We start from the raw sequence: 24,266 nt of genomic DNA, 5'->3' as shown, positions 1-24,266 counted from the left end.
CGTCAGCTGAACCTGAAGCGTTTGGCTGTTATCCCCTTTCACATTAACTCCTGTCTCTGACTAGTGATAGGCATAGTAGAACAAAGCTAAACTTATTAGCAAGGTTGCCGGTTGGGTCACTGGACATTAGAGTGGCAGAGCCAGGGAGTTTGGAGATAAGTCTATGAATAGGAGAAGCACTAAGACATATTTTGGTATTACAGACATTACAACCTACCTACAGTGCAGTGGTGTCACTGGGGAAGGGGAGGTGCAGACCACATTGAGTGACACGGTCTAGGGTGTGACACCAAAATGACGGCAGCGGCCACTACACAATAACGTCACAGTGCAGCGCCCAGCTCCCGGTCACAGTGAAGGAGCCAGCAGAGCAGCGGATCATGGTTCGAGTCCCCAGCCGGGCTCTTGGTGTTAGAGGAATGCCTTGCGCTATCTCTGTTACTGGAACACCTCTCAACGGAGGCGCCACCTCTGACATGCTGCTTCTGTGTATCCGCTGCCCTCAGTATACAGATGTGCCCCTGAGTATCCCAGAGTGTGGGTGCCCTATTAAGACCCCAAACTCCACTGTGCCATCACTGCAGCATATATTATAAACTCCACTGCCACCACTGTGCTTAATCCGCCATACAGTGTGCACATACACACACAGTGTCGGTCAGTGGAGACTGAAGGAGTCTGCTTGAAAAGCCACACAGCACCAGTTAAGGTCAGTTACCCTGCTATATGACATTGCATGACGGTGTGGGGTGACACCATGAGTTACCACACTGGGTGAAATGAATCCTAGTGACACCACTGCTACAGTGTTACAGTGCCAGCTGAATGGCCACAGTACTTACCAACTGGTGTCACTCAGCACACTCATTACTTCATCCAGAATTTCTGGATCTACAATATCATCGTATGTAATAAACATTTCATAGACCTCGCTGGCAGCTGACTTTCTTACCTGCGGGAGAGACAAACAGGTCATCAGCACTTACCACACACAAAGAGTAGAGAGATGATGAGGACATGCAGTAACTCCTAATGGCCAGAAGTGGTGCTGTTTGTATTGTGAATGACCAGATATTCTCTGTAAAGCGTTGCAGAATAGGAGTGCGCTATATAAATAATTGTGCTCTACAACGGGGAAATTTATAGGGGCACTGAAGCCATCCTGTAAGTTGATCCAAATATAAAATATCAATATAATTTACAAAGAGGGTACTTGGGGTATAACATTTTATTAATCAGGATGCTCCTCATAACATGAAGCATGCAAACTATTTGTAAATTAATATTTCCATTTATGAAAACCAGACACATATACACTCACACATATGATGATCTAAGAAGCTAAATACACTCTATAACTGTTAGAACTAGCACAAGATAAAGAACTTAGCACAGATGTTTTTGTCATCAGCAGACGCCTTGAACCTGTCAGTGATTAGTATTACAAAAAGTGCATCCAATATCAACATAGTTTTCCAAATCCCCAAAAAAGTCTGTCTCTCTGTTCCAGATATTACTGGCCTCTCATTACATCTGCAATTCTTGTCTCACTTATGGCAGCCAAATGCACTGAACCACAGGTGACCTCAATGTGCCTGGCTCAGCCCAGTAATTAGCATTAAAGAATATTATTCACAAGCGCTAGCTTACAAGCTACAGCAAAACTTGTCTATGATGGAAAATATACAATTATATAAAATGTTGTTTATTTGATAAAAAAAAAACCCTGTATGACCTACTTGTATTCACAGATATAGTATTACATGATGCGTTAGCTGTAGCCACACTTGCTCACCATGATACAGATTAATGCAGAACAGCAGGGCCGAAACTAGGATATCTGTCACCCGTTGCAAGGCAGCAATTTTGCGCCCCCCTCCCTTCCCGTACCTGGATTTTGTCCTTGCTCCTCCATAAGGTAGTGCATTACTTAGACGTCCCTGGTTCCATGCTCGTTGCCATGGGGTTCCATGCTCGTTTCCAGGGGGGTTTGAAGGGAGAAGATGCAGCTCTCAGCATCCTCTCCCTGCAGCGCCAGCGTTCCCGGCACTTCCGGGAACGCTGTGTGCATTGCGCTCTGCTAACAGACACTAGAGGTCCAGTAGGACCTCTAGCATCTGTCTCTTCCTTGGCGGCGGCCTAGTCCGCATGGAATCTGCTGAAAACGGCCATCCAAAAATGGCCGCCGCCAAGGAAGAGACAGACGCTAGAGGTCCAGTAAGGACCTCTAGCATTAGTCTCCTCTTCGGCGGCGACCATTTTCAGATGGCAGAGTCTGCATTTTCACCCCCCGGCAATTCCCTCCCGGTGCACGTGCACCTCTACCCCCCCCTAGTTGCGGCCCTGAGAACAGCACCAGACTATGTGCTCTAGTAAGCAGCACATAGGGTCTTATAATGATAATCCACAGTGACCAAACATACTCTGTTTTTTTTTGGGGGGGGAGGTTCATGTTTTTTTTCCGTTTGATATTAGTACATTTAAAAAATAATAATAATAATAATAATAATAGATGTCTGGTGCAATATATCAGATTTATCAGACAGATAGTTTGTATTGAATGCAGAAAGTAATCGGTAAAATAATATTATCTTCCCGGACATGGAAATCTTGTCTGATAGAATCATGCATGCGCAGTTAAATAGAACAGCCCGAAGCAGGAGATGCCGGGGACCAGGTAAGTACATTACTGCTTCTACATTGTCATTTGTGGATCAATTCTATTAATACATCATGTCTCCAGAATCAATCCAATTGTTTTTATAGGCATTGATCAAGTTTCTCTGGAGCCTCTATAGCCCGCCCTATAATTATATACATATATTTTTAAAGAATAATTAAAGATACAAAAACAAAGAGGATTTGCACCAGAACTCTATTCTCAGCCAAACTGGTATTTGCATGGAGGTGTACATAACACATGTACAGTACATTAATGACATGCCTACCTAGCTCCATTTGTATCTCTTATGCCTTTTCCTGCCTCAGCTGTGTGAGCCTTCCATCTGTGTAAGTCTTTATAAAATAATGTCCCATAGCAAGCAGTTATCTAATAGTGTCAGTCATATAGGACAAGGAGACAATGCAGTACCAGGCCCAGCAACACACAGAATAAGCAGTATGTAGTTCTGTGCTGGATAAAGAGAGCAATAAATAATACCGGAATTACTGGAGCAAGCACCCATGCACTGTCCCCGAGTAGCAGTGTCCCATTATTTTGGTATCTTTACAGCACATTAGGACAATTATGAGTCCCTTATATGTGGGGCCGTGTCCCTGAAGCGAGCAGACAGCGGCTGTTTTACACTTACTACTGGGAATGGGTGAGAAATCAGGAGCAGCTGCTGAAATAAGACCTTTTTCCGGATCTCACCAGGGAACTGAATCAGGCCACAGAATCTAGAAAGACAACAAATAGTAACTGTGAATGTTATCTGTATAATAAGGCGCATATAAAGTTAAATGTCAATATTATCTATAATTAAAGGAAAATTCTGAAAAAAAAATTAGTTCTCAATTTATCCCCCTCTCCAAGAAGCAGCACCACAAGGCTTGTATGGTAGGTCACACATCACCTACTGTACCATAACTAACTGTGACATCTACAGTATATGGCTGGAGAAGCGTGAATTTACATTTTTCATTAGAAGGATATGACAGCCGATTGGACAAGATAAAGTAACCGTCCAATCAATGTGATTCAGAGCCTTCAACCAAGCAGTCTTTTCTCTCTGTATATGCTGCTATGACTACAGTAGCATTGGCTGTGCATGCTGGCTGCTTCCAAACCAGGGATCCCTATGGTTCTGCTAGAGAGATTATTGGGGGAGGGAATCGCATATTTCTAAAGTTTACTCTCCAACAAAGAAACATAACAGTGTATTAGCTAAATGAAGGAAAATATTTACAAAACAGAAATAAAGAAAGTTGGCAATAAATAGAAAATTACACTTTCTGTAACAGAATTTAGTTAATACTAAAAGTTTCCCACCCATATGGATTTAGCATATCCCAGCAGTAAGGGGCCTCCCAAGCCTTACACTGATATCTTTTTTTTTATACTTTTGAATTTAATTTAAGGGTATAGGGATTAAAGGGTCCTGTAGCCCATGCACATAGACATAGGCATTACCGTGAGGAGTGCAGCTCCCCGTGAGAGATAACGCGAGGAGGGCAGCTCCCCGTACAGTGACAACGTGAGGAGGGCAGCTCCCCGTACAGAGATAACGTGAGGAGGGCAGCTCCACGTACAGAGACAACGTGAGGAGGGCAGCTCCCCGTACAGAGATAACGTGAGGAGGGCAGCTCCCCGTACAGAGATAACGTGAGGGGGGCAGCTCCCCGTACAGAGATAACGTGAGGGGGGCAGCTCCCCGTACAGAGATAACGTGAGGAGGGCAGCTCCCCGTACAGAGATAACGTGAGGAGGGCAGCTCCCCGTACAGAGATAACGTGAGGAGGGCAGCTCCCCGTACAGAGATAACGTGAGGAGGGCAGCTCCCCGTACACAGATAAGTACACAGATAACGTGAGGAGGGCAGCTCCCCGTAGAGAGATAACGTGAGGAGGGCTGCTCCCCGTAGAGAGATAACGTGAGGAGTGCAGCTCCCCGTACAGAGATAACGTGAGGAGGGCAGCTCCCCGTACAGAGATAACGTGAGGAGGGCAGCTCCCCGTACAGAGATAACGTGAGGAGGGCAGCTCCCCGTACACAGATAAGTACACAGATAACGTGAGGAGGGCAGCTCCCCGTAGAGAGATAACGTGAGGAGGGCTGCTCCCCGTAGAGAGATAACGTGAGGAGTGCAGCTCCCCGTACAGAGATAACGTGAGGAGGGCAGCTCCCCGTACAGAGATAACGTGAGGAGGGCAGCTCCCTGTACAGAGATAACGTGAGGAGGGCAGCTCCCCGTACACAGATAACGTGAGGAGGGCAGCTCCCCGTGCAGAGATAACGTGAGTGCAGCTCCCCGTGCAGAGATAACGTGAGGAGGGCAGCTCCCCGTACAGAGATAACGTGTGGAGGGCAGCTCCCCGTATAGAGATAACATGAGGAGGGCAGCTCCCCATAGAGAGATAACGTGAGGAGGGCAGCTCCCCATAGAGAGATAACGTGAGTGCAGCTCCCCGTACAGAGATAACGTGAGGAGGGCAGCTCCCCGTACAGAGATAACGTGAGGAGGGCAGCTCCCCGTACAGAGATAACGTGAGGAGGGCAGCTCCCCGTACAGAGATAACGTGAGGAGGGCAGCTCCCCGTACAGAGATAACGTGAGGAGGGCAGCTCCCCGTACAGAGATAACGTGTGGAGTGCAGCTCCCCGTACAGAGATAACGTGAGGAGGGCAGCTCCCCGTACAGAGATAACGTGAGGAGGGCAGCTCCCCGTACAGAGATAACGTGAGTAGGGCAGCTCCCCGTACAGAGATAACGTGAGGAGGGCAGCTCCCCGTACAGAGATAACGTGAGGAGGGCAGCTCCCCGTACAGAGATAACGTGAGGAGGGCAGCTCCCCGTACAGAGATAACGTGAGGAGGGCAGCTCCCCGTACACAGATAAGTACACAGATAACGTGAGGAGGGCAGCTCCCCGTAGAGAGATAACGTGAGGAGGGCTGCTCCCCGTAGAGAGATAACGTGAGGAGTGCAGCTCCCCGTACAGAGATAACGTGAGGAGGGCAGCTCCCCGTACAGAGATAACGTGAGGAGGGCAGCTCCCCGTACAGAGACAACGTGAGGAGGGCAGCTCCACGCACAGAGATAACGTGAGGAGGGCAGCTCCAAGTACAGAGATAACGTGAGGCGGGCAGCTCCCCGTACAGAGATAACGTGAGGAGGGCAGCTCCCCGTACAGAGATAACGTGAGGAGGGCAGCTCCCCGTACAGAGATAACGTGAGGAGTGCAGCTCCCCGTACAGAGATAACGTGAGGAGGGCAGCTCCCCGTACACAGATAACGTGAGGAGGGCAGCTCCCCGTACACAGATAACGTGAGGAGTGCAGCTCCCCGTACAGAGATAACGTGAGGAGGGCAGCTCCCCGTACACAGATAACGTGAGGAGGGCAGCTCCCCGTACACAGATAACGTGAGTGCAGCTCCCCGTGCAGAGATAACGTGAGGAGGGCAGCTCCCCGTACAGAGATAACGTGTGGAGGGCAGCTCCCCGTATAGAGATAACGTGAGGAGGGCAGCTCCCCATAGAGAGATAACGTGAGGAGGGCAGCTCCCCATAGAGAGATAACGTGAGTGCAGCTCCCCGTACAGAGATAACGTGAGGAGGGCAGCTCCCCGTACAGAGATAACGTGAGGAGGGCAGCTCCCCGTACAGAGATAACGTGAGGAGGGCAGCTCCCCGTACAGAGATAACGTGTGGAGTGCAGCTCCCCGTACAGAGATAACGTGAGGAGGGCAGCTCCCCGTACAGAGATAACGTGAGGAGGGCAGCTCCCCGTACAGAGATAACGTGAGGAGGGCAGCTCCCCGTACAGAGATAACGTGAGGAGGGCAGCTCCCCGTACAGAGATAACGTGAGGGCAGCTCCCCGTACAGAGATAACGTGAGGAGGGCAGCTCCCCGTACAGAGACAACGTGAGGAGGGCAGCTCCACGCACAGAGATAACGTGAGGAGGGCAGCTCCAAGTACAGAGATAACGTGAGGCGGGCAGCTCCCCGTACAGAGATAACGTGAGGAGGGCAGCTCCCCGTACAGATATAACGTGAAGAGGGCAGCTCCAAGTACAGAGATAACGTGAGGAGTGCAGCTCCCCGTACAGAGATAACGTGAGTGCAGCTCCCCGTACAGAGATAACGTGAGTGCAGCTCCCCGTACAGAGATAACGTGAGTGCAGCTCCCCGTGCAGAGATAACGTGAGGAGGGCAGCTCCCCGTACAGAGATAACGTGAGGAGGGCAGCTCCCCGTACAGAGATAACGTGAGGAGGGCAGCTCCACGTACAGAGATAACGTGTGGAGGGCAGCTCCCCGTATAGAGATAACGTGAGGAGGGCAGCTCCCCATAGAGAGATAACGTGAGTGCAGCTCCCCGTACAGAGATAACGTGAGGAGGGCAGCTCCCCGTACAGAGATAACGTGAGGAGGGCAGCTCCCCGTACAGAGATAACGTGAGGAGGGCAGCTCCCCGTACAGAGATAACGTGAGGAGGGCAGCTCCCCGTACAGAGATAACGTGAGGAGGGCAGCTCCCCGTACAGAGATAACGTGTGGAGGGCAGCTCCCCGTATAGAGATAACGTGAGGAGGGCAGCTCCCCATAGAGCGATAACGTGAGTGCAGCTCCCCGTACAGAGATAACGTGAGGAGGGCAGCTCCCCGTACAGAGATAACGTGAGGAGGGCAGCTCCCCGTACAGAGATAACGTGAGGAGGGCAGCTCCCCGTACAGAGATAACGTGAGGAGGGCAGCTCCCCGTACAGAGATAACGTGAGGAGGGCAGCTCCCCGTACAGAGACAACGTGAGGAGGGCAGCTCCACGCACAGAGATAACGTGAGGAGGGCAGCTCCAAGTACAGAGATAACGTGAGGCGGGCAGCTCCCCGTACAGAGATAACGTGAGGAGGGCAGCTCCCCGTACAGAGATAACGTGAAGAGGGCAGCACCAAGTACAGAGATAACGTGAGGAGGGCAGCTCCCCGTACAGATATAACGTGAGGCGGGAGCTCCAGGTACAGAGATAACGTGAGAAGGGCAGCTCCAGGTATAGAGATAATATGAGGAGGGCAGCTCCCTATACAGAAAGAGCTATCCGGAGGGCAGCTCCACGTACAGAGTTACGATGAGGAGAACAGATTCCTAATTAAAGCAAAGGCAGGGGCTACCTGCACAGAAAGAGTTATCTGGAGGGCAGCTCCCCGTACAGAGATAACATGAGGAGGGCAGCTCCCCGTACAGAGATAACATGAGGAGGGCAGCTCCCTATACAGAAAGAGTTATCCGGAGGGCAGCTCCACGTACAGAGTTACGATGAGGAGAAGAGATTCCTAATTAAAGCAAAGGCAGGGGCTACCTGTACAAAAAGAGTTGATGCAAAGGAGAAGCATTCTGTACAGAAACAGTTAATGTGACGGGGTAGCTCCCCGTATAGAAAGCGTTAACGCAAGATGAGTAGATGCCTGTACATAAACAGTTAACATGAGGAGAGCAGCTCCCTGTATAGATATATGTAATCTCTGCTACTGAACCAGCTGAACAGAGAATGTGTTGCCCAGACAAGTATAGGCATTTCCAAGCAGGTGTCACTTGGGAAATGCACCTGAAAGGTGCTGGCAAAGTAACAGAATTCAGGCTATTATTATAAGATTGTATGGCTAATCTGTGTATTGTCAGGTAAGCCACCGGGCTGTACAAGGTGCGGTGGAGCCAGCTGTAAGGAAGACTAGATAAATCTGTGGTGTTATGGAGGCAAAATTAACCTTAAAGAGAAAATTACTACTGTATACACATTTATTTTGCACAGGAGATATCAAGGAAATAAAATAAAAGACTAATTGTTGATGGTAAAGAATTAACATTTTTGGTCAATGATATATGTGGTAAATTAGAAGATAGGGATGTTTAGCACTCTAGTTGGAAACATCTACTTAAGTAGTGGAACAATGAGCAGGTGCTATACACAGTGACATATACAGTATCAGTCATCCAAACACATTATCCAACTGTCACAATTAAAATCTGAAGGTCTCTGAATAAATCTGGTTTGAGATTAGCAATCAGTTTATTCTAGCAGATAATGCGATTTATGGGCCCCGTAGGAGCCGAATGCAGAACGCCAAAACTAGTTTCATTACATTGTGAATGACCTTACTATGGAATTTGTATTTTCATATGCAGAACATTTTTTCATAAAAACATTGCTTCATTAAATAATGTTATTTTTTATACCTCTGGCCAATAAACTTACACAGCAGTGCTAGATTTTAGCTTCTGGATGTCTTTCGACCTTTTGATTTCCTCTTTACAAAGTGCCAATAAGTCTGAAGCAAACTGGTGGCTGCAAAAAGAAACAGCAATTATATCATCACAAGATGGCAGATCGCAAAACAGCACAAAATGGCTGCAGTTTATGCTCTGCAGGTCACATAGCCATTGTAATGTACCACACATTTACACATGCAGACAGACCTTAATAACTTGTATCTGCGATTTTTTCGTAGTAAGCCACAACTGGCCATTATCTGCCAGAAAACGTTCTTTTAACATTTGCATTACCTAATTCCAGATTAAATGGAGAAGTAATGGCATATCTATAATGGGTGCAGTGTGTGCGGTGCACACGGGCCCCTGGGTCCAGGGGGGCCCTCACTGCACCCATATTATTAGTACACTTACCTCTCCATTGTGCTGCGTTGGCCAGTTCTTCTGACTTCACTCACTGGAAATATAGCGCGGCTGCCATTTCCCCATAGATTTGCGCAAGAGCCATAGTGATGTCCCCGGGAACAAGCTGAAGTTTACTTATTCATGTCAGATTCTCACCCTGAGATCAATACTTATGCGTGGTTCTCTTTTTCAATTATGTATATTTATGCATGTGTATATATATATATATATATATATATATATATATATGTGTGTGGGTGTATGTAGGTAGGTATATATGTGTATATATATATATATATGTGTGTGTGTGTATATATATATATATATATATATATATGTAAACGTATGTATACGTTTATATATATATATATATATATTATACACATACATACATGTGCGTGGTTCTCTTTTTCAATTACGTATATTTATGCATGTGTGTGTGTGTGTGTGTATATATGTATATATATATATATATATATATATATATATATATATATACACATAAATGAAAAAGAGAACCACGCACATGTATATATGTGTGTGTGTATATATATATATATATATATATATATACGTATACATACATATATATATACACATACACACACATATACATACGTTTACACATACATATATATGCCTACATACACACACACACATATATATATATATACATACACACACACACATTCACACACACACACACACACACATACATACATACATACATACAGGGCCGTAGCTAGGGTAGTGCGACCACAGGGCACCGCAGGTTAGGGGGCACTGTTTGGACCTGTCAATTTTCTGTTTATTATCATTCTCACTTGTAGCTTCCTCTTATTTCATCCCCAGCATCTCCTAGCCTCCCCTATCTCTTCCCTGGCCTTTCCACATGAGGCCATGGTCTTTTTTGGTTTGTTATCTATGCTATCTCTCTATTTAAAAAATAGGGGAGCGCCAATGCTCTTTCTGGCACAGGGCACCAAAAAGTCTAGTTACGGCTCTGTGTGTATATATATATATATATATATATATATATATATATACACACACACACGCATCCATATACTGTATATATATATATATATATATATATATATATATACACACACACTCACACACACAGATATACACATACATATATATATATATATATATATATATATATATATTACACTATTCAGTAAAGTTTGCCATATATTAAATTTGCAGTAATGCAAATTCAGGAGCTAGTTTATTAACAGATATAGTTATTAATAGGATTTATAGGTAAACAGGACAATTTAATCTACAAAATTCTCCCCACAATGACTGATTGCTGGGTTTCAAAAAGTCGGTGTCATGATGGGGTAAAGGAGCAAAGATTTTAAACATATATGACAACATGGACACAAACAGAGGAAAGAAACAAAGAGGCCACACGGTTCCCAGCATCTGGAACTAATTGGCTAAATGTAACCAGATGAGGAACAGACTGAGCCCGGCACAACCTTGCTCTCGGCTCCTCTTCTCTGCCAATTCCACATTAGGAGCGAGAAAATGGCCCAGCCCTCATCAGAAGGAAACTGAGGGAAATGGCTACTTATTTTTAAAGCAAAACTCAGGTGTAAATTAGCCTGTGTTTGGGGAGAGAGCTCAAGCTGACACCTCGGTATTTGTTATATACAAATATTTTATTACCTAGAAAATTTGGAATGGGAAAAAAAAAGGAAAAAACAGAATTTGGCAGTAAAAATGATGGCTGGTATATGAAGTAACAGGTGCCGCTATAGGGATTGCTGCAGTTACAGGACATCAGTTATCTGCAGTGTTCCCAACCTCCCTACAGCTTACAATTTCTTTCCTGCTAGCAGACTGGGAATTAGAGCTTTATAACCTGGAGTAGCAGCTAGATTTTCCAGCTACAGTATACAGTAGAGGTTTATCTGCCTGCATATGGAGAATTACTGTTATACCCCAGTTCAGTGTGGCAACTAACAGCGGTGTAAGGTTCTGTGGCTGCGCTTATTCCACCTGAGTGATCCAAGAAGAGAGGCTGGCTTAAGCTGCCTGCACATTATACAATATATCGTCCGCGGCAGATTGGAAGTGCAGTGAATGCAGCGATGCAATATATTGCTACATCGCATCGCTGGGTTGTCTGGTCGTCCAGGTGTGTACCCAGCTTTAATATGTACCTGTAGCCTCTACAGAATGGAGGAAGCCTTTCTATGAGCTGGACCAATATGCAGCTCATCAATTCCTTAGGAACCAGTGCCTCAAGCATCCTTGAAATATAGGCGCCTTCTGTCAGCATTGTAGATCCTAGTGCTGTGTTCGAAGATGCAGCATCGTCCATCTGAGCGAGTCAGAGCTTAAGGACGCTATACACCTGAGCTGTAATTCCCCGTTAAGTCTACCCGATCAGCCGACTGTCGTTCAAAACGCTGATCCATGGACATAGATGATTCAACATGTTGGAAATCTGCAGTCTCTGGCCTCTGCTCTCCCACAAAATGGAGACAATACGCCTTGCGTTTTTGGGAATGGTCTACATCGCCGCCCATTCCTCACCTTTAAAGAGCTGAAGCGTGTCAATCAGGCTGCAGCGTCCAGGGTGCAGTAGCATCACAGCACATGCGCACTGCGGCTCAGACAGATGTGTAGTCCACCCACCACCAGACTTGTGCGCAAAGCATTGGATTTGCCTACAAGCCTGAAACAGGCCCAATATGGCCAATTTTTCAACTGTATGCTTCTAGTCCAGCTGACTCATTACATTCTCACCAGTTACAGTCTTCCTCTCCAACAGCAGTCACAGAATTAATCAGACATCCATCAGGAGCTCTCTCTGCACTGCTCCCATACATTACACTCTATGAGTCAGCCATGCTAAATGAAGGCCTGAAGATATAGACCCCAAACACACTTATATACACATAGTCATTATAAAGTAGTTTAAGGCTAAGTGGACAGAGAAGAATAATAAAATAAATGTATTTACTCTTCCTCTTGTGTGAAGATCTCAAAACAGCTATTAGCCAACATTTGGTCCAGCATCTTCAAAAGAGGGATGGACACTCTTCATATGAAAAATAAAAATATATGATATTGATTTTAAACACACAACATGGAAAATGTCAGTATGTAGAGAAAAGGTATATGTTGGACACTTTAAATGAGCCAGGTATAATAACTTTGAATGGTACAGATGTAACCTGGAACGATGGAACCACAAACACCATATACTCTATTAATAAGTATTGTTTCATTTCAACTTAGTCACTAATAACTGTCATTATTTTAGCATCTGGATGGCAATGCTCACCATAAGATAAGATGAGATATGGTAAGAACTTACCCTTGCTATCTCTATTTCTACGAAGTCCATAGGGTTCCACAGGATACCTTGGGGTATAGGTGATGACGTCAGGCATCGGGCACCATAGAGTTAAGTTTTCAGCCTCCCAGGATGCACTAGGGTCCCCCTCCTATACCCTGCCCCCGAGCCAAGGCATCTCAGTTACGTACCAAGCCATAGGCCGGAGGAGGATAAGGAAGAGAGAAAAAAGATCTGGACACACACAAGAATCACATTCTCACCAGAGGGAGACGGAAAAACCGGTGACCAGAGTAAAGCCCATCTGCAGCACAGGTGCGACAGGGCGGGAGTCCTGTGGAACCCAATGGACTTCGTAGAAATAGAGATAACAAGGGTAAGTTCTTACCATATCTCATATTTTCTACTTCAGGGTCCATAGGGTATCCACAGGATACCTTGGGGATGTCCCAAAGCAGTATACTTCAAGGGTGGGGACGCTCCTGTGCTGAAAGGAGAATCCGTCGCCCGAAGGAAGCATCCTGAGACCCAAAGGTGTCAAACGCGTAATACCTCACAAATGTATGGACCGAGGACCACATGGCAGCCTTGCAGATCTGGACTGCAGAGGCACCACGTCGAGCTGCCCACGAAGGACCCACAGACCTAGTGGAATGAGCCCTCACAGAGGATGGAACCGGCAGGCCTTCATGAAGATAAGCTTCTGAAATGGCCATACGGATCCAAGCTGCCAAAGTTTGCTTTGAAGCAGGCCAACCCTTCTTACGGAAGCCATAGAGGACAAACAAGGCGTCCGACTTCCTAAACGAAGAAGTGCGGTCAACATAAATCCTTAAAGCCCGCACAACGTCCAAAGTGGCCTCACCCACCGACAGGTCAGGTGAGTTAAAAGCCGGCACAACTATTTCCTCGTTGATATGAAAACGGGAAACAACTTTGGGAAGAAATTCAGGACGAGTGCGCAGCACCGCCCTGTTCCCATGAAAAATCAGGAAAGGTGGTCTACAAGAGAGAGCCCCTAAATCAGAAACACGTCTGGCTGAAGCGATGGCCAGAAGGAAAATTGTTTTAGCTGTCAGCCATTTAAGATCCACAGAGCCCAGTGGTTCAAACGGCGGTCCCTGGAGAGCCCTCAGAACCACAGCTAAATCCCAAGGCGCCACCGGTGGAACAAATGGCGGCTGAATTCTAAGAACACCTTGCATAAAGGTGCGCACATCAGGGATTGTAGCAATCCTACGATGGAACCAGACAGACAGGGCCGACACCTGCACCTTTAAAGAAGCAAGGCGAAGCCCATGGTCTAGTCCCGCCTGTAGGAAGGCTAGCACTCTAGACAGACGGAACTCCCGAGGGGCATAACCTCTCGGTCGACACCATTGGAAGAACGTATGCCACACACGATGGTATATTCTTGCAGAGGCCGGTTTCCGAGCTCTCATCATAGTGCGTACTACAGAGCTAGAAAACCCCCTGGACCTTAACATGGCCGTCTCAACAGCCACGCCGTCAAAGACAGCCGAGTCAGGTCCGGGTGAAGACAAGGACCCTGTGACAGTAGGTCCGGTCGTAGCGGCAACCGCAGAGGGATGTCCACGGACAGGCCCTGAAGGTCTGAGAACCAGTGCCGCCTGGGCCACGCGGGAGCTATCAACAGGAGCGTCCCTCCTTCCTGTTTGAATTTCCGGATTACCCGTGGAAGAAGGGAAAACGGAGGAAAGAGATAAGCAAACCGGAACGTCCACCGGACACACAGAGCGTCCACCAGAGACGCCTTTTCGTCTCTTGTGCGAGACCCGTACACCGGCAACTTGTTGTTGTGCCGTGACGCCACTCTGGAAGACCCCACCTGTCCACCAGAAGTTGAAAGACGTCCTGGTGCAGAGACCATTCCCCCGGATGAACGTCCTGGCGACTAAGAAAATCCGCCTCCCAGTTGAGGACTCGCGGAATGAACACCGCTGATATGGCTGGGAGATTGCGCTCCGCCCAGATCAGGATGCGGGACATCTCTACGAGTGCCGCCCGACTTCGGGTTCCTCCTTGCCGATTTATGTAGGCCACGGTGGTGGCGTTGTCCGACTGGACCTGCACGGGATGACCGTGGAGAACCCGATTGGCCTGCTGGAGAGCATTGAAAACGGCGCGGAGTTCCAAGATGTTTATCGGAAGCTCCTTGTCCCTCTGCCCTGGAACAAGTGTGGACCCGAGACCGCTCCCCAGCCCCGAAGACTGGCGTCCGTCGTCAATAGGACCCAGTTCGCCACCCAAAAAGGTCAACCCTTGTTGAGATGGGTCATCTGCAACCACCAGGCAAGGGACAGGCGAACCTCCGGAGTGAGCACCATCGTCTGGGACTTGAGACTCTGAGGCAGTCCATTCCATTTGGACAGGATCAATTGCTGCAGAGGTCTGGAGTGAAACTGGGCATATTCCACCATGTCGAATACGGACACCATGGAGCCCAGTAACCTCATCGCCGAATGCAGAGACACCCGGCGATTCTGCAGACAACTGCGCACCCTCAACTGTAAGGCAGAGATCTTTTCCCTCATCACAAAGATCCTTTACTGTCCGGAGTCCAATAAGGCTCCGAGGTGCAGAATTCTCTGAGCCGGGATCAGGGTGGACTTCTGCCAGTTTATTAACCAGCCGTGCCGTTGGAGTACCGCAATCGAGAGGTCCAAGTGGCGTAGAAGGAGCTCTGGAGATCCTGCTACCAACAGAAGGTCATCCAGGTACGGCAACATGCGGACTCCCTGCAGCCGCAGGGAAGCCGCCATGACCGCCATAACCTTGGTGAACACACGTGGCGCTGTCGCCAGCCCAAAAGGTAACGCCCGGAACTGGAAATGATCGTTGCGTATTGCAAACCTGAGGAACTGTTGATGGCGTAAAAGAATAGGGACATGCAGGTAAGCGTCATGTATGTCCAACGACACCATGTAATCCCCAGGTTCCAGCGCCAGGATGATGGACCGTAGGGTCTCCATCCGAAACCTCGGCACCCGCAAGGACTTGTTGAGTGCTTTGAGGTTGAGGATCGGACGGTACGACCCATTGGGTTTCTGCACCAAAAACAGATTGAAATAGAAACCCTGGCCCCTCTGGGAGAATGGAACAGGCACTATAACTCCAGACTGGAGCATAGTGTGCAAAACCTTCCGCAGTTCCATGGCTTTGTTCCGGTCTGATGGAAGACCCGTGGTGAAGAATCGGGACGGAGGCCTGTGCCGGAAGGAGAGGGCATACCCGTGAGAAACCACCTCGAGAACCCAAGTGTCTGTCGTGGTAACCGACCAACACTGGGCGAACTGCAGCAGGTGGCCTCCCACTCTGGGATCCCCCAAAGGGAGGCCCGGACCGTCAGGCCGCAGGTTTGTCATCGGACTTAGGGGCCGGACGTCTGGTACTCCAGGGCTGCTTCCGGGGCTTGGCCGATTTTTTGGGGCCAGCCTGACGGGGGAAGGACTGTGCTTTAGGCCTACCCTGGGCCCTGTAAGGCCGAAAGGACGACGTATCTGAAGTGGAAGGAACCGCAGCAGACGGGAGACATGCCGATTTGGCTGCCGCCAGCGTGGCTACAATTTTGTCCAAATCCGGACCAAATAGGACTTCTCCATTAAAAGGCAAAGCTTCCAAACCCTTTTTGGAATCAGCGTCCGCCTTCCAAGATCGCAACCATAAGGTGCGACGAACCGCCACAGCTGCCGAAGAAACCCGGGAAGTCAGGGTACTGATATCTAAAGCCGCTTCGTTAATGTAAGTGGCCGAATCCCGGAGATTGCCTATCAACTCGGTCTGTTCAGCCGAACAGTCGGAATTGAAAGACGCCTCCAAACTATCAGCCCAGCGCTCCATAGCTCTGGCTACTCAACAAATGGCCATAGCCGGCCTGGCTGCCCCCCCCCCCCGCGAGGGAATAAATGGACTTCAGGCAGACTTCCACCTTACGGTCCGTGGCATCCTTTAAGGAGGACATGGGCAACGTGGCACTTCGGACCAAGCGTGTCACATGAGAATCCACCTGTGGCGGGGATTCTCACTTAGCAAAATAATTGTACTGCTAAACGTTTTTGAGGCTGATACCGTCTGCCAGGATGTTTCCACGCTTCCTCTAAGTGGTCCACCAATTGACCCGAAAGAGGAAACACTGTGGAGTCACCCTTAACATCTTTGAAAAAGGCATATTTGGATTTTGAGACCGGAGGTTCATCATCCTCAATAACTAAAGCTGTGCGGACTGCACGAATAAGGCCAGGTATATAAACCTTAGACTTCGCGTCTGACTCTTTGGTACGGAGAGGTTCTTGGTCCGACAGATCCAGAATCTCCCCATCATCGATCGTCCCCTCGTCATCCTCATAAGGAGTAGACAGACGCCACCGGCCGCTTGTGAGGCCATAACACGGACTCCCCTTGTAACACGTCTGACAAATGCTGCACAGAACTTGTCAGCGAATTAACCCACGCAGGCTCCTGAGAATCCTGAGGGGAAATAGGGAGACTGTGGGGTACCATCAGTTGTCTCGGGAACCCCTGCATGGGTGACGACACCACTGACTGCTAGGACAATCCCATTTGAGGGAACGTAGGTTGCGGAGCTAACTGGCCCACTAGGGTTGTAAGCACTTTAGCGAAACAAGCCCAGGGCGGTTCCTGTACCGGAGCCGTGACAGTAATTGGCCGCATCAATAAAAAACACGGCCGACATAGCCCCTCCGCGCTACCCTCCCCCTCCGCTATAGGTACCTTACATGTAGTACACAGAAGCTGGAGAGGAAAATCACTTTCAGACATGCTGGCAAGTATGTGACCCCTCTCACTGATACGCGTTAGTATAGTGAGAGAACCGCCCTGCAATCACCGCACCGCAAGGGCTTTAGCAGAAGAAGATCAGGGACAGTGAAAAGGCTGACAGTAGAAAGTGAAAGTACAGGCAGCAGACGCTAGCAGCAGTCACATACAATGCAAAGAAATTAATCCCTGCACTATCAGTGCTGATCCTCAACTACGCAGACACAGGGCCTGGTAGGATTCAGCGCTGCATACACAGACCTGTTCCAACGGAGGAGAGGTATGCTGGGGGACCCAGACCACGATGCCACCGATCAGCAGCTTCCACCATGCTTCCATAAAGATGGCCACCGAGGAGCAGAGAGGAGGCCGGCCTGGGGGAGGAGCGCTGCCACAGGGCCAATCGGCAGGTGCAGACAGGGCTGTGTGCAGCGGGGGAGGCGCCGGCTGTGTACAGGGAAGGCGCGCTCCCCTGGCATGCAATTAACCCCTGGGACGCAGCAGCGCTACCGCTCAGCTGCGGTCCGCTGTCCCAGGGGGGTAGTGAAAGCGCAGGTCCGAAACCTGGCTCCACACTGCAGCCAGTCCCCAGGGAGCCCCCTGCCTGGGGACTCTGGACCATGTTCCAGCGGGGACCCACCGCGGGACCCCACTGCTTACCTGCTGTCCCCCTTGAATCCGGCCATGGTCCCAAACATCTGTGCTAGCTGTGACCCCAGATGCCTACCAGCATCCCCGGATCAGTACCTGCGTTCTGGTACCGGCGGGGGTGTAGGGAAGACAGAATGGACATCAAGAATGACTGTCCATGCTGTACCTCCAGATGTGCAGCCACAACTGCCTTGTAGAAAACTTCAGGGGCTATCCTTAGCCCCCCTCTAAACAGGTGCATCCGACTCCGGCCGGGCACCAACGAAACTGAGATGCCTTGGCTCGGGGGTGGGGTATAGGAGGGGCACCCTAGTGCATCCTGGGAGGCTGAAAACTTAACTCTATGGTGCCCGATGCCTGACATCATCACCTATACCCCAAGGTATCCTGTGGAACCCTATGGACCCTGAAGTAGAAAGAGCCACATCACACATTTCCACTGAAGAGCAATAAGTATAGTCTGTGACATACCGCGAGATATGAGATTAATGACCCACACAATTTGAATGTAGTTTTCTCCATATTTTTAGGCTTTATCCCTGGATTAGACACAATTTGGCACTAGAACTATTTTAGAACTACAAGTACAGTGTAACTGCAGCTAGAGGATCACAAGGTGACAACTTTATACCATCAATTTAAGCAACCCTTAAAGTAATACCGATCGTTGTGCTGGTTGTCTGTGAAGACCCGGAGCAAGGTCTTGGAGAAAACTTCCATGGCCTGTGTGTTGTTCTGGATGAACCGCAAGTATTCAAATAGACTCTGGGCTGAGTATCTTACCTATAAAGGAGAAAGGAGGAATTGATCAGCATGTCATGTGAGAGTACAGGTAATATTGGGACAATATATTGTGGCTCAGTGATTGTGTAATCTGTTATATGCATTATCATCACCATTGTTATCTATCTTGAGGAATGCCCCCTTTTTAACCCATTACAGTACTTAGCTTTTTGTTGTTTTGGAAAGTTGGATTAATGAAGCGTGTAGAATGGTGTGGCGCTAAATTCTCCAGGTGATGTTATTCCAACATTTGCATGAACACAGTGTACAACGAGGACATTCTTATTATTGTATTACACTAATACAGAGTTTGAAGACTGATTATGCTGGTGCCCTTTAATCTAAGGTAGTGAATTAATCCAACACCAGGGGTCCCCCTGAGGTAATATCAGGGAAGAGGTAACGGGAGGCACTGCACACATACAGTATGCTAAAACAGGGTTTCCCAAACTCAGTCCACAAGGCACCCTAGCAGTCCAGTTAAGACTATCCATGCTTGTGCACAGATGGTTTAATCAAACAGACTGAGAAACTAAGTCACCTACAACCTAAACCCTGGACTGTAGGGGTGTCTACAGTCCTGAGTTTGGAAACCACTGGGCTAAAACATATATAGCGGATTAAAATACAAAATGGTTTATTGTAAAATAGCAATCACAATCGTAAAAAACATAAAATAATCACTCCCGGGAATATAGGCTACAATAATAACATGTGATAACTCATATAAATTAAACTGTGCAACCAGTATACATATATCATTAATAAGAAAATAGCCAGCTGATATATGGGGATGTAGCCAGGAAGCCGGCGGTTAAAATGCCGACCGCCGACTTCCCGACACTGAAAGCCCGGCACGGGACTAAAGATAGGCGTCTAAATACCGACGCCTTTCATTAGCCCCATGCCCCGCATACCGAACGTCAGCAAGCCAGGCGACGGGAGATGTTAGCCGCGGGGGGGATGGGGTTAGGTTTAGAGACTCCCAGGGGGATTTCGCGTTAGGCACCCCCTCACGGGAGGGTTAGGCTAGGGGAAGGGGGGTTGGAGTTAGGCACCCCCCCTGGGAGGGTTAGGGTGCGGGGAGGGGGGGGTTAGGTTTAGGCACCACTTGGGGGAGGTTAGGGATAGGCACTAGGAGGGAGGTTAGGGTTAGGTACCACTAAGGGAGGGTTAGGTACCACTAAGGGAGGGTTAGGGGGGGAGAGGGGTAGGAATAGCCTACTTCCCTCCTGTCGGGATCGTCTGCCGGCCTTCCGGCGTTGGGAATTCAACCGGGCTTCTGTCCGGCGGTATTACATACCCAACCCGATATATGTCAGTACAGATGTGTCCACATACATCTATACTCCGTGTGCTACAAGTCGGGCTACACATAACGCGGGAGCTCGGTGTGACCCGGTAGCGCCGATCGTCTTTTTGTGAGACTTTTTTTTACCTTCAAATGCGTCTTATTCGCACAGAAATGCGAATACGATGAACAAGCAGCTTCTGCTGATTCTGTGTGCGTCTGCGGGTGTATCTACATGCGACATGCTACGTTACAGTGTCAGCAGCTGTGACACTGTAACGTAGCATTTTGTATGCAGATACATCTGCAGTTGCACACAGAATATAGACATGCTGTATTTCAGTTTAATCAGCAGAAGCTTGTGTGTCCTATTCGCATTGCTTTGCGAATTAGACATTTGAAAGTAGAAAGTAAAAAGTCGCACAAAAACACACTCTGTGCTACCGAGTCGCATGGCACTCACCTGTTATGTTTAATGCAACTTGTAGCCCACGAAGCTAACATGTATGTGGACACATATGTCGTCTTGAATATAAATCTTTCAAAAATGTTGACCCTAGGGTATTCTTATTATATATCCACCACATAATTATGCAGGGAAAACAGAAATGAACATAGGCCCTGATTCAGACCTGCTCGCTAAGCCGTGATCGCTCGCTGCCAAAAGTGGCGGGTATGCAAATTCCGCGATCGCACTGTGTGGCGTAAGGACGCCCTCTATGTCTTAGAAAGCAACGGCAGTGAGCATACGCAGGTGTATAAAGCCGGCCGCCCACCTTTCTCTCTTAGCACACGTCATCTCCAGGAAGTGTCTGATTAATCGGTAACATCGAGAGCCAACGGAGTTGCTTGCAGCCCTTGAGGTAGCCCCTACTCCACTGCGATCAGTTCAGGCTCAAATAAAACCAAGTGACGTGTTCAATGACGCTACTTTGCTAATTATGCAACTAAACTCCGTTTTGACGCTCAGACACGCCTGTGTTCGCACATCCACTCCCCCGTTCACAAGCACCTTCCCCTGTCAACACCCACAAACGGCGCTGTCACTCAAAGTAGTGTCCAGTCTGTGTACTACGAGCGCACGATTCCCAGCCGCAGTGACTAGCTCGCGCATACGTACTTTGAAGCATACGCATGCGCAGATGTGCAATAATCGCCCCTAGCAAGCAAGCGCAGCTTAGCGACCAGGTCTGAATCAGGCCCGTAGTGTGTACCTGTAGAATAATTACTTATTTGCACATAGCTAAATGCACTTATAATTTAAAAAGCTTTAGTAAACATAAAACCCATTTAGTGTTATCCCAGCCTCCTATCAGAAGTCCTGGGATGACAGATAAGCTCCATATGGATCCATGCTTGAGAAAGCGAACCTTCCTGAAACACGTTGAACAAAGCTCATCAAGTTACCCAGGACTCACAGCCAACCACAGACTTTGCTCTTTGCTGCAATACTGTAGAACCGGAGGACCAGTAACCGAGGCAGGTCCTCCTCTGTTTTTAAAAGCCCCAACATTGCGGACTTCTGATAAGAGGATAGGGAAACCCTTAAGTGGATTTATGCATTAGGATTACCATTTATTTTTAAATGTTAAGTGAATTTGGCTATGTGCAAATAAATATTTGATCTATGTAGAATATGTACATTTATTTTTCCCTGCATAATTACATGGTGGATTTAAGAATACCCAAGTGTAGCAATTAGGACCAGAAGTATTCACCAGAAATTTTATTTCATGAACTTTGTATGTATAAAGCGACTGTATGCTATTAACCTATGTGTGTTCAGTGTGTAAAATGATCCTGTGACATGTATCAAAATGGATGCCCAGGTACAATGCCCTATAAATGACTTAGGTCTGGGCTGCAGAGGGGCTGATGGGTAGAATGAAGTTTACAAGCCCTCTGAAGCCAACCCAGACCAGGAAGGGGGCAGATGACCATCTATGGGCCTGATTCAGAGCTGAACGCTCTGACCAGAGCGCTCGATCTGAATCAGGGCCCTCCTCCATGACAATGGACTGGCCTCCTGGCCGCTCGCATAGCTGTTGGTGACCACCCACAGCATATGCGAGCGGCCAAAAAGATGGTCACGATGGTCTTGACCATCGCGACCATCGGACTTGCGACGGAGACCCTGCGGTAGGGTCTCCCTGCCACAAGCCCTGGAGTGATTTTGGCTCTATCAGAGCCAAAATAACTCCCACTGACATCACTAGTGATGTCAATGGGGCCGGCTTCAGACGGTAGGTGTTACCATGGGAAAGCCTCCGTCTGGCAGGCACGCCCACCAAAGGGGGCGTGCTGTCAATCAACATCGACAGCACGCCCTCTTTGGTGCGAGACCCGGAGCGATGGAAAGCCCGTCGCTCCCCGGGTCTCGCGCAAGCGCACGACGAAGCTCCCTCCGTCGTGCACATGCGCAGTGGGGAACATCGACCCGCTTGCGAGCGTACTGCTGCTCGCGAGCGGGTCTGAATGACCCCCTATGTCCAGATTCTGGTTCTTTCCAGGTACTTATATGCCTGTTGGATTGCTATGGTCTGTGCTACATACATGTGTGTGACATTATCATTAGAAAATTAATAATTATGTGTAGGTAGAATCTAAGGGCTACTTCCAATTAACCCTTGATGGTGGCTGCTGAATCGTGTCATTCACCTTAAGGGCTGCTGTAACCATTAATCACTGACAGCGGTTTCAGATTGAAGTATCTGGGGACAGGCTGATTGTGACACAGCAGGTCAACATTTCTAAAAGATTTTGATTGACAGCTCGCCCCATTTGGAAGGTGGGCCAGGGGGGTGGCAGCCCAAACGGAGGCGTTCCCATGGGAACGCCTGCTGTTTGGGGGAGGCCCCACTGACATCACTAGTGATGTCAGTGGAGAGCTTCCGGCTCTGACAGAGCCAGAAGCTCTCCGGGGCTTACGACAAGTGAGACCCTACCCTAGGGTCTCGTCGTAAGCCCCGATGGTCGCGATGGTCTCTGACCATCGCGACCATCACCGGAGCGGTCGTTAGAGCTGTGGGTGTTAACCCACAGCCTAACGACCGCAACAGAGGCGGCGGTCAGGATGCAAGCGGCCGCCCAGTTTCTGAGCGACCGCTTGCATCCTCCGACCGCCTCTGAATGAGGCCCATTATCTCAGGGGGACCAATGGTGTTGGATTAATTCACTACTTTGGATTAAAGGGCTCTTCAAAACCTGTATTGGTGCACAAAGGGGACATTCTTGTTATTGTATTATTGTTTATATATTTTCTTCACACATAAATGTTTAATAATATAGTCTGGAGAACTCAACGCCACACCATCCTACAACCATCGCTGTTTCTCCAATCCACTATACAAAGTAAGGTGGTTACCTTCCATGTAGTTTGATGTGCTGCACATAGCTTTTCCTGTTTATTGCACAGCTGAACCTTTGAACCCATATTTAGAAAATTGGATCAGTGCCAAAGTAAAAACTTCCTAAGTATTTATTGATAACTTTTCCAAATAAAAGAGATGAGGTTATGAGGCCAGAGCCAGAGCGTGGAATGACTGAATTGGAGAAGCTGAGTGAATGATGTCCGGGGAGTGTCTATGGTGATAGGTGGGAGACTATGTCCACAGGGATAGACCCAAGGAGGAATGAAGAGTGAGGAGATTACAGGCGGCACTGTCATTAGGATTGCCGATTAGGATATTGAAGTTTTTTTTAGAAAATGAAGGTCTAGGTCTATGGAAGCAGAGGAGCAAGCCAGGCAGTTAAATTGGGGACACAGATGACAACAACACAGAAGTGAAATGGGAAGAGGAGGCGTATAATTTGGACTTCAAATGAGAAGAAGATGGAAGGTTATGGTTATTGTGGGATGACACACAGGGGTATATTTACTAAAGCATCTAAACAGATAAGTGGTGGTGTTGCTTATACCAACCAATCAGATTCTCTGTATCATTTCTCTATTGCATTCTAGAAAACGATAGACAGAAACTGATTGGTTGTTATAGGCAACTCCACCACTTGCCTGTTTTAGAAGCTTTAGTAAATCTACACCATAGAGTGCAGCCAGGGGGACCATAAGAAGCCTATTCCACCAGCTTTTCGGTC

The 24,266-nt window shown here is 48.2% G+C and overlaps 1 protein-coding gene across 2 annotated transcripts in view; it reads right to left on the bottom strand.

Annotated features, from left to right (window-relative positions):
* The window catches only part of TBCD (tubulin folding cofactor D), a 376,677-nt gene that overhangs the window by 16,604 nt on the left and 335,807 nt on the right, over positions 1 to 24,266 (bottom strand). For both annotated transcript variants that reach the window (XM_088468636.1, XM_088468637.1), the window contains exons 34-38: positions 18,759 to 18,880; positions 12,314 to 12,391; positions 8,912 to 9,001; positions 3,312 to 3,399; positions 843 to 952 (exon numbers count right to left, since the gene is read on the bottom strand). In XM_088468636.1, the coding sequence (XP_088324762.1) occupies positions 843 to 952; positions 3,312 to 3,399; positions 8,912 to 9,001; positions 12,314 to 12,391; positions 18,759 to 18,880 (488 nt within the window). The remainder of the gene's footprint in view (positions 1 to 842; positions 953 to 3,311; positions 3,400 to 8,911; positions 9,002 to 12,313; positions 12,392 to 18,758; positions 18,881 to 24,266) is intronic.

The sequence above is a fragment of the Taudactylus pleione genome, unplaced genomic scaffold, assembly GCF_031769625.1.
Source record: "Taudactylus pleione unplaced genomic scaffold, aTauple2 ptg000012l, whole genome shotgun sequence".
In the NCBI taxonomy this organism is placed as follows: Eukaryota; Metazoa; Chordata; class Amphibia; order Anura; family Myobatrachidae; genus Taudactylus; species Taudactylus pleione.
Note: the sequence above shows the minus strand (reverse complement) of the source record. Positions and strands in the feature narration are given on the sequence as shown.